This window comes from Equus przewalskii, chromosome 19 (assembly GCF_037783145.1).
Source record: "Equus przewalskii isolate Varuska chromosome 19, EquPr2, whole genome shotgun sequence".
Lineage (NCBI taxonomy): Eukaryota > Metazoa > Chordata > Mammalia > Perissodactyla > Equidae > Equus > Equus przewalskii.
The window spans coordinates 40,858,334-40,868,599 of NC_091849.1; the positions used below are offsets into that span (position 1 = coordinate 40,858,334).

The 10,266-nt window shown below is 52.6% G+C and overlaps 1 protein-coding gene across 2 annotated transcripts; it reads right to left on the minus strand.

Annotated features, from left to right (window-relative positions):
- Window positions 1-1,832: 1,832 nt before the first annotated feature.
- On the minus strand, window positions 1,833-7,145 carry TREM2 (triggering receptor expressed on myeloid cells 2). 2 transcript variants are annotated; one of them, XM_070584591.1, is made up of 6 exons: window positions 6,925-7,145; window positions 6,522-6,610; window positions 4,676-5,026; window positions 3,153-3,243; window positions 2,215-2,408; window positions 1,833-2,127 (listed from the first exon to the last, which is right to left on the minus strand). In XM_070584591.1, the coding sequence occupies exons 1-6, from the start codon at window positions 7,077-7,079 to the stop codon at window positions 2,111-2,113; spliced, it is 897 nt and encodes a 298-aa protein (XP_070440692.1). In that variant the 5' UTR covers window positions 7,080-7,145; the 3' UTR covers window positions 1,833-2,110. The 2 variants fall into 2 exon arrangements, with proteins under 2 accessions (XP_070440692.1, XP_070440693.1); XM_070584592.1 differs by having other exon boundaries at window positions 2,215-2,336; window positions 6,925-7,067.
- Between the last annotated feature and the right edge of the window lie 3,121 nt (window positions 7,146-10,266).

Sequence of the window (10,266 nt, forward strand, 5' to 3'; positions counted from 1 at the left end):
AGTACCTACAGCCAGACAGTGGGCCAGGGACTGTCACTAACGGTATTTCTTTCAACCTCACAGAAACCCAGTGAAGTAGGGTTGTTTTGTTTTGTTTAATAAGAGAGGACCCTGAGACTCAGAGGAGTTAAGGAACTTGCTTAACGTTTCTTAGTAGGAGGCAAAGCTGAAGTTTGAAACCAAAATATCTGACTCCCTTCGGTCCAGTGTGCCCCCAGTGTGCCATTCAGCCCAATGGATCCCCACATTGGGATGCGAGGCAGGGGAATCCTGATGGCAATCCAAATCCAGAGGTGGATGTTTCCGACATGGCAGAGCAGGAAAGAGAAAAGGCCGAGTGCCCAAGAGGAGGAAAGTTCCAGCCGCGCTCCACTGCCAGGCACCCCCGGGCGCCTCCTCTGCCACCTCATCAGCCCTGGGCACCAGACGGGGCAGGAGGGAGGTGGAGCCAGCTCAGTTAGGGCTCAGCTCAGTCTTGGTGCCTAGACCCTGCCCGGGGACACAATGAGGAAGTATCACGCGCCACCGAGTCAGGAAGGCCAGGGAAATAGATTAGACCAGAGTCCTGGAGCTCCGGGGCAGGGCCAGCAGAGCAGCCTCAGGGAGGTGGGCAAGTCAGGGTGGGGGCAGGGCTGGGGCCGGGGGAGTGATGTGTCGATGTGAGGCTGGAACTCAGGGCTGCATCAGGGGCTCTTTCCCAACCATTCAAAACCCCAGGTGCCCACGGCCAGGTTAGAGGGCAAAGCAGCCACATGCAGCCATGGCCAGAAGGGCTCCTGGCCTCCCAGCTCTCTGAAACCCAGGACAGAGAGCCCAGGTTGCGGTCAACTCGTTTCCTCCTCTTCCTGGCCGCCCACCTGGGGAGGTCTCCATCCTTCACTCTTAGCCCTGGTGCTGAGTGTGTATTGAAAAGAGAACGGAGCTGCCCTGAGCTGCCCTGAGCTGCCCTGGCTGTCACCCCGTCCTGAATGCTCTCCCCGTGCTGTGCTCGTGGTTCACTTCCTCGCCTCCCCCAAGTATTTCTTAAGTGGGACTTCTGAACACCCTTTAGAATTGCTTCACCCCCATCCCTTCTGAATTCCCCAGGCTCCAACCATCTGACTGACTGATTTATTGTGTTCGTCTGTCTTCCTCTCCTCCCGCCAAGACATTGCTCTGTGTGGACAGAAATCTTTGCCTGATTTGTTCACTGTTGTGTCCCCAACACCTAGACTAGTGCGTGGCACAGGGAATATCTGTCGAATAAAGAAATAAATACGTGCGTAGGATTGAGCTAGAGGGAAGGCCACCTTGAACGCCAAGTGAAATTTGAATTTCCACCCTCTACTGGGGACTTCAGGTAAATCCTTTCCCTTTTAGGCCTCAGTTTCCCTTCTGCACAGTGAGGGGCTTGGACCAGGAGCTCCCAGCTCGGGTACGCTGCACTGTGTAACTTAAGCCCTGGTCGTTTCTCTGGAGGGGAAGTAACATGATGAAAGCAAAGCTCCAGGGAGACGGATGGATGAGTCAGCTGGGAATTGGATGGATTTGGGGGTGGCGGGGGGCGGAGGGAGGCCAGCAACAATCTTGGGGAACTGATGGACAGGAAGCAAGAGGAGATGAAGCCTAGATACTGGAGAAATTCAAGAGGAAGAGGCTGGGCTTGGTGATTAGCTCTAGGGAAGGGAGAGAGAAGAATAGAAAGATTGGCCGATGTGGAGCCTGTGAGGATGGAGAGACGTGGTATCCTAAGACCCTAGGCCTCAGGAGCCAGACCTTTGATCTTGCCCTCATCCAAATTCTGTCTCCTAGCCAGAGAAAGCCTTTGTGATGCCCCAAACCATCCACGTAAACACGGTCTCTTGGATTTATTTGTGAGAGTGTTTAATGTCCAACGTCTAGAAGTTGATAGATGTCCTTTCCACCTTCCAGGCACACACATGCACGCACATACACACATGTGCACATATGCATCCCTGCTTCCAGGGTCCAGGAGAAGAAGGATACAGGCAGAGTAGCCTTTTGCCAAAGCAAAACCAGGAGTGTTGATGGCCCAGAGGTGAGTGTGCAGACTGCGGTGGTCTCTGCAGACCTCTCCCAGACCTCTCCTTCCATGTGGGGTCCTCTTCTCTCATGTGTCTCTTTCCCCTGCAACAGACCGAGTACTCACTCTCAGCCCCACCCTCCATCCCTGCCCGGTCCACCCCCAACCACCGCTGTGCTCTCCAAGCTTACCTGTCAGGGTGTGGAGCTGGTAACCTGGGTCATGGCCACGGTCTGGCTCATTGGCCGGGGGTGTCTCCTGTTTCTGCCCATGCCAGGCCGCAGCCCAGATGGCACTGGCTGCTAGAAGCTTGCTGAGAAAGATGCAGGCCAAGAGGAGAAGGATGGAAGTGGGTAGGGAGGGGATCTCCTCTTCCACGAGGCTCCTTGGAGAAACAAGGAGGGCATGTGGGAGGCCTCGAGATGGCCTACAGACTGGAATCTGCTCTTGGAGAAGCAATGGGGAGACACCAGAAGCATCCAGGGACTCAGGGTACCTCCCCACCCAGCACCATCCCTGGCACAGGGTCTTGTGGGGCTTGGGGGAGCCTGTGGACAGGAGACCTGAGTTCTAGGCATGGATCTGCCTGCTGAGTGCGTTTAAACACATCACCTTCCCTCGCTGTAGTCTTCTGTCATACGTGATGGGGTGGTGTGGGGTGTGTGTATGGATGCATGTGTATGTGCACATGTGCACTCCATGGTTATAAACAATGTTTAAACGCCAGGACACAGGCATGAACCAGTCAGAGCTGATTCTGGTCCTACCAAAGGAGCCGGGATCTGGGGTCCTAGGTTTATACTAAAATACTACAAGTTTCATTGTTGCTGAATTGTGGGGATGTCCAAGGGCTGCCAGGGGAGAGCTAGGAGGCTGACCGTTCCGGAGTCTTGGAGCAGCCACTACTTCCAAACTGTCATGGAAGAATTGCAATATTGTAACAACTGGCACGGTCATACCAACACCCACTGGCTGGTCGGAGGAGCATTTAGACAAGATCCTATCCAGGCCCTTTCAGGCTCTAATTGCCTTGGAATTTGTAGTTCTGGGACCCCCAGCCTCCACCCATGCCCAGGCTACGCAAGGTGGAAGCCTGCCCAGGGGTCTCAGGAAAGACCCCTTCCTGTACCTGGAGATGCTGTGCTCCACCTGGGCATCCTCGAAGCTCTCAGACTCCTTGGGGATCCAGAGATCTCCAGGCTCCTGGTGATCCAGGGGGTCTGTGGGAGACAGAGCCTGTGAATTTCTCCTTGAGGCAGCCCGCTGCAGAAGACAGAACACTTCTCGGGGGTGAGGCCCCCGGACTCTGGTCCCGTATGGATCAAGCTGTTAACCTCGCTGAGCCTCACTTTCCTCACCTGTAAAGTGGAGTGATTGGGAACACCTCCTTAATCATAGTGTCACAGGATTCCGCGGGGGCATCCGACAGTGCCCAGCACCTCCTAGGAGGTCAGAAAGTGCACCTCCCACCCTCCCGTCGCTCAGGGTCTTTGGGAAGATCAAATGGAATGATGGATGTATTTGAAAGTCCTGTGAACTATCAAGCTGCCTACCAACTATGGATGATGATGATGATGATGATGATGATGATTTTACTGCCACCCTCTTGGGAGTTGGCTGAGCCTTAGACCCTGATAGGGCTGAAAATTCATGTCTCCTCATCCCCTATTCCCATTTCCTACTTAGAAAAGTGGTGGAGGTGGGTTTGGGTCTTGGGCAGGCGGTCTCCCCTACCCTCCCCACCTTAGACAAAAGCTACTCTGACCCTCATTTCCATGATAAGGGGCCATATTGGGGGGGAGGGGTTGAGAGAGAGTCGAGTCAGACAAGGGATACATAGCCCCACGTTTGTTCTCCTTTGGGTCACAATCACGCTCTGGAGATGCAGGCAGAGGGCTTCCCTGGAGGGCATCCTCTGTGCAAAGCTCAGGGGTGGGGAGGACTCCACTGCCGCCCTGTCTCACCCAGTCAAGCCTGGAATGAGGATCCCAAGTCAGTTCAGCAGCAGGAGGCTGGGGCACGGGCCGTCACTTACCCCCAAGGACTTTTAACTCTCTCATCTCATTTGTGCCTCCCAGGAGCCCTGTGGGGTCAGCAGGACAGACACCATCATCTCCACTTGAAGATGAGGAAACAGAGGCCCAGAGAGGTGAGGTGCATCGCCCAGGGTCACAAGCAGTGTGCCTTTCTGGGGTCGGTTTTCTATACCAGGTGGGTGCTTAATTTATGTTGGTGGGTTGGTCGGGTGGTTGGGTCGAGTGGATGGAATAAATGAATCTCCTCTTACTCCTTGAGGACCACCTACAGTGTCCATCCTAACTGGATGCCAAGTAGATAAAGCCGTTTGGAGAAGCAGGACCACAGCTAGCTCATATGGTGCCTTGTGCAAATTCAAGAATAGTACCCTTCCTGCAACGGACGCTGTCCTGCACCAGGGAGCACAGCCTGGAGAGGCATCAGGGCTGCCCCGTGGCCCCCATGTGCAGTGAGCAACCTGCATAACCATCCATGGTGGCCACGAGTTGGGGAACAAGATTCACACTGTGGGTTTTCCCAGGGTCCCCCAAAGCCCAGAGGATAGTGCTATGCACAGACACCAAAGACATGAGCCCCAGCCCAGGGGTGGGCCAGAGGTGTCAGCTGCCCACTCACCAGCCAGCACCTCCACCAGGACCTTCCTGAGGGTGTCAGCCTCGCCACCATGGAGGCTCTGACACTGGTAGAAGCCAGCGTCGTGGGCTTGAAGATTCCGCAGTGTGATGGTGAGTATGCCACCCAGGGCATCGTCGGTGATGACTGTGCTCCCATTCCGCCTCTTCAGGAAGGACAGCAGCCACAAGCTGTGGGTACTGACCACCTGCTGGCACGGGCCATCTTCACCCAGCTGGCGACACCAGGCTTTGCGTCTCCCCCAGTGCATCAAGGAGTTGTAGGGGCAGGAGACCTTCAGGGACCGGCCTGCCGTGCCCTGGAACACCGTGGTGTTGTGGCCTCGGGACAGCTCTGGGGGAAGACATTCATTCACGCCTTCATTCATTTAGCAAGTGTTTCTTGAACACCCACTCGGGGCAGAAGGGGCAGAAATCCTGCCCTTCAAGAGCTCAGGTTCTCACACAAGTTGGGAGAAGGTGGCCCAGCTCCGGCGTGTGTTTGTGGGAAATGGGGAACCAGGAAACCCGGGTCCTGGGTCTGGCTTGATCACTACTGGACTTGCTGGATACCTTTGGAGAAGTAACCCACCCTCTCTGGTCCTATTTCCAGAGACACTTGTCTTGAAGTTCCCTCTGGTTCTATTCTGCACATCTTCTCCTTGTCATGTGCGACCAAGACCCCTGCTCTCCCTCGTCCATCTCAAGAGAGCATGGCCAGTGACCCTTTCAGGCCCAGGGCTGGTTCCAGGGGGCTGGGCTGGGCACCCTCTCCCTGCCCGGCCATGCTTGCTTCCTCTGCAGCTGCCCACGCTGGAACCAGCTCGGCATTCTCCTCTTCCCTGACCTTTAGCTTCCAGCTTCCCTATTTCTGTGGCTTTGTTCCCCTTTCAGGAGGGACTCGTCTCAGAGCTATTTTTGGGGAGACATGAGCCTGCTATTTTGGGGACCCTCCTGGGGTGGGGAGATGGGCTTAGAGCGCCAGCCTACTGCCTGGGCAGGGGCTGCAGGGCAGTCCCCCGGACCCTCTGCCTCGGCTTGTCCTCTCTTGGTTCTCCCTTCATCCCATCTTCAACCACATGGTGACAGAAACTTTGAAGATAGCATCAGGGCGCCGGTGCCTGCCTTTTGGAACCAGACAGACCTGATGAGCTGTGCCCCCTCCACGTGTCATCCTGTCCATCCCTCTGCCTCTGACACCCCCCACCCTCCCCACTCCACCCCCAGCTGAGAAGCTGCAGGAGCAAGACTCCACTGGGACCGTCTCTCCTCTCACCCTGGTTTCCTATTGCTCCGGGGAAGCAGGCGGCCCCCTCCCCCAGTGGGAGGAGGCAGTTGTGTGTGAGAATCTGGAGTGTCAATCCCCCCAACTCAGTGACAGAACACTCCAGTCCCATCACCTCCCATCCAGGGCTGAGTACAAGAGGGCCTTCAGTACAGGAGGGGGCACCCCGGAGATGCAGACACCCATCCCAGGTTCTCGCCTCCTGCCGTTCCTCCCTCACACCCTGCTGCTCCTCTGGGGCTGGTCTTATGCTCAAGTGGTTCATAATTTTAGGGGCTCTAACCAATGCCCCCCAAAACTTCCCCCAACTGTGGCTAGTGCCTGAGATGCCATAAGAACATTTTCATGCCTCCACAAGCATGAGGAGTCTGATGGTGGGTTCTGACACTGGGAGGGAGGGAGCATGAAGAATGTGGGCTGGGATGGGGGAGAGAAGGGTGCAGAACACGCCGTGGATTTCAACCGCCTTCCTGGTGCGGCTCGGCACTCTCTACCCACCCACCCGCTCTAAACTGAAGGAAGGGAAAGGAAAGAAGGCATCAACGGCAGAGGGAGGGGAGCCTACCTGCAACAGAGAGCAGGATGAGCAGCGGGAGAGGCTCCATGTCACCCTGCGCCTGCCGATCCTTGTGCAAGATCTCGTCTTTCCCTTGCCTGCAGAAAGGAGAGGGTCAGGCGCTGCCCACAGGAACTGGCTCCCGAGGATTGAGCAAGAGTCAGGACTGGGGTCTGGCTTTATGATCCAGGGAGGGGGTGTGAGGGTGGGGGAGGAGGCGAGAGGAGGAGCCGGCCACTGCAGGCTGGCAGCAGGCGGCTGAGGATCCCAGACCTCTGAGAGGCCAGCCTGCCCTCCTGCCCATGCCAGCCAGAGTCACCCCACATGGCTGGGGCTGGTCAGGGTCCGAGGCAGCTCTGCCTCCTCGCAGAGTCCAGCCCAGGGATCCCTGTCCTCACAGCCATGTTCAGACCTTCCTCCAGCTGCAGAGCCTGCCATCCTCTGGCTCCAGCCTTGCAAGGGATGGAGAACAGCAGCTCCTCTTGGAGGCCAGGACTCGCACACAGTCCCTTCCAGTCCTTCCTTCCGGGCTGGCATCCCTGCAATGTGGCAGCAATTAAAGAACATAGCTCTGGGGGCCGGCCCTGTGGTGCAGCCATTAAGTGCACATGTTCCGCTTCAGCGGCCCAGGGTTCGCTGGTTCAGATCCTGGGTGTGGACACGGCACTGCTTGGCAAGCCGTGCTGTGGCAGACGTCCAACATATAAAGTAGAGAAAGATGGGCACGGATGTTAGCTCAGGGCCAGTCTTCCTCAGCCAAAAAAAAAAAAAGAGGAGGATTGGCAGCAGATGTTAGCTCAGGGCTAATCTTCCTCAAAAAAAAAAAAAGGAACACAGCTCTGGAGCCAGACTTTGTGGCTTCCAGTCCCTCCTTCCTTGCTTCCTGTGTGTGTGACCACACATTTGTAAACTCTCTGTGTCTCAGTTCCCCTATCTGTGAAATGGGAATAACAATAGTGCGTTGTGTCATTGGGAGGATAATATGGATTTCTACAGACAAAGTGCTTTAGAACAAGGCCTGACGCACAGTAAGCACTCAATAAATATTAACTAGTACTATTGTCCTAGTTAGCAGGGGAAAGGGAGAATGGGCCTTCTGTGAGAGGGAGAATTTTCTCCCCGGAATCTCCGGCCCACGTTTAGCCTCCTTTGCACACTTGGGCACCTCCTGTGTGCACACGCTCACACGGGCATTATTTTGTGCACACACACACACACCTTGAACTCCTGACCATCCTATAGGACGGGAAAAGACAGGACATGTCCTGGAGTTCTGGGGGTGGGGTGTGCTTTTTCCACAGGTGCGGGTCCTGTGAAGAGTGACTGAGGCACAGGGACCTGCATGTGCAAAGGCACACAGCGATCCAGTCAGGGATGGGGTGGGGGGAGGGGAAGCGATTCCCAGGGGCAGGAAATTGAGTTGTGCTGGGGGAGTAGCAGCAGAGGCTGGAGGAGCCCCCAGGGCCTGAGGATGATCAGTCTGCTCGGGTTTCCTGCCAGCCTTCACTGATTTGTTCTTCTAGTCACTTCTTTACCCATATTTACTGTGCATATGCCACATGTTCAGGGAATGTGCTTGGAGATGGGGACTTCATGGCGACACCAGACAGTCCTCCACTTAGAGAGCTGACCGCCAAGCCCTGACCTAGGGGCCTGGGAACTGAGGGCTCTGAGGCCACCTGATCGCTCTATAGATACCCTTCTAGGTCTTTCTTTATAAAGTCAGGATTATTGGCATATCATTTATGTACACAAAAATTCATCCCGCTAGGGTGTCCCGTTCTATGGATTTTTATAAACTCATACATCTATGTAACAACCGCTGCAATCAAAATACTGAACACTTCTATCAGCCCAAAAAAGTCCCCTCGTGCCCCTGTTCGCCAGTCCCTTCTTTGCTAATCCAGGCCCCGGCAACTACTGACCTAACTTCCGTTCCTGTAGCTTCCTGCGCTTTCTGGCACGGCGTATATGTGGCATCACGCAGCATGCAGCCTTCTGAGTCTGGCTTCCTTCACTTAGCGTGATGGGTTCAACATGTGTGAGGTTGCGCTTCTCAGTAATGCATTCCTTCTTATTGCTGAATAGTATGTCATCGTATGGATGAACCACAGGTGGTCTATCCATTCACCAGCTGACAAACATTTGAGTTCTTTCCAGCTTCGGGCAATTGTGAATAAAGCCACTATAAACATTCATGTACATGTATTTTGTGTGGACATATGTTTTCACTTCCGTTGGATGGAATCCTAGGAGTGAGACTGATAGGTTATGCGGTAGGTATATGTTTAACTTTATGAAAGCTGCCACACTCTTTTGCAAAGTGGCTGTATCATTTCTGCATCCTTGCCAAGACTCAGCATTGTCACGGTTTTTTGGGAGCCATTTTGATAGGTTTATGGCGACATCTTATAATAGCTTTAATTTTATTTTCCTAATGAGCAATGATGTTGAACATCTTTTCATCGTTTCCTTACCATCTGCGTATCTTCTTTGGCGAAGTATTAGTTGACATCTTTTGTCCTTTTTTTATTGTTTGCTATTCTCATCATTATGGAGTTGTGAGAATTCTTCAAAGATTCTGGATACAAGTCCTTTTTCAGATATGAGACTTGCAAATATTTTCTTCCAGTCAGTAGCTTGTTCTATCATTTCCTAACAGTGTCTTTCAGAGGATAAAAGATTTTAACGCTGATGAAGTCCAATTTATTGATTTTTCATTTAGGATTTGTGCTTTTTCTGTTCTACTAAGAAAATTTTGCCTACCTCAAAGTCACAAAGATTTTCTCCTATATTTTTTGTTAGAAATTTTTTAGTCTTAGGTTTTACATTTTGGCCTATGATCCATTTCGAGTTAATTTTTGCATGTGGTGGAAGACATAATTTGTGGTTCTTTTTTTGCCTATGGACGTCCAACTGTGCCCGCATCCTTTTTTGGGAAGACTATCTTTTCTCCATTAAATTGCCTTGATATCTTTGAGGAAAATCAATTGACATACAGGTCTATTTCTTGACTATCCATTATGGTCCATCTATATGTCCCTCCTTCCACCAATGTCACACCATCTTGAAGACTTTCTGTAGCTTTAGAATAACTCTTGAAATAAGGTAGTGTGGATAATCCAACTACATTTTTCTTTTTAAAAATGTTTTGCTCTTCTAGTTACTTTGCTTTGCCAAGTAAATTTTAGAATCAGCTGGTCAGTTTATACCTACCCGCCACCCCCCAAAAAAGTCTGCTGGGCTTTGATTGGGGATACGTTGAATCTGTAGCTCAGTTTGGGGGAAACTAAACATCTGAACACAATCAAATCTTCCAGTCCACGCACACAGTTTAGCTCTCCATTGATTTGTTTCTTCTATGGTTTCTCTCACCAATGTTTTGTGCTTTTCAGCATACAAATCTTGCACATATTTTGCTCAATTTCTATCCAAGTATTTCCACCTAAGTAGGATTTGGGTGCTATTTTAAATGTTTCTAGCTTTCTGTGTCTTAGGCAGAAGCAGAACTCAGAAGTCTCATGAATCTTTACCTTACTTTCTGGCCCATTTATGCTCCATTCTGACCGCTTCTTCCCACCTCCTTCCCACCTGAGGAAAGGGTCTTTTAATTCCTCCAAGCCTCATAGCAAAGGGCGGGCACCAAGAAATCATTACCGATTCCTCACAGCGCATGCATATCAAATGCTTGCGCTAATTTGTGGTTCAACTCCCTGATCCTCATATCTGAGCACAGGAGTATTTCTGCACTGCC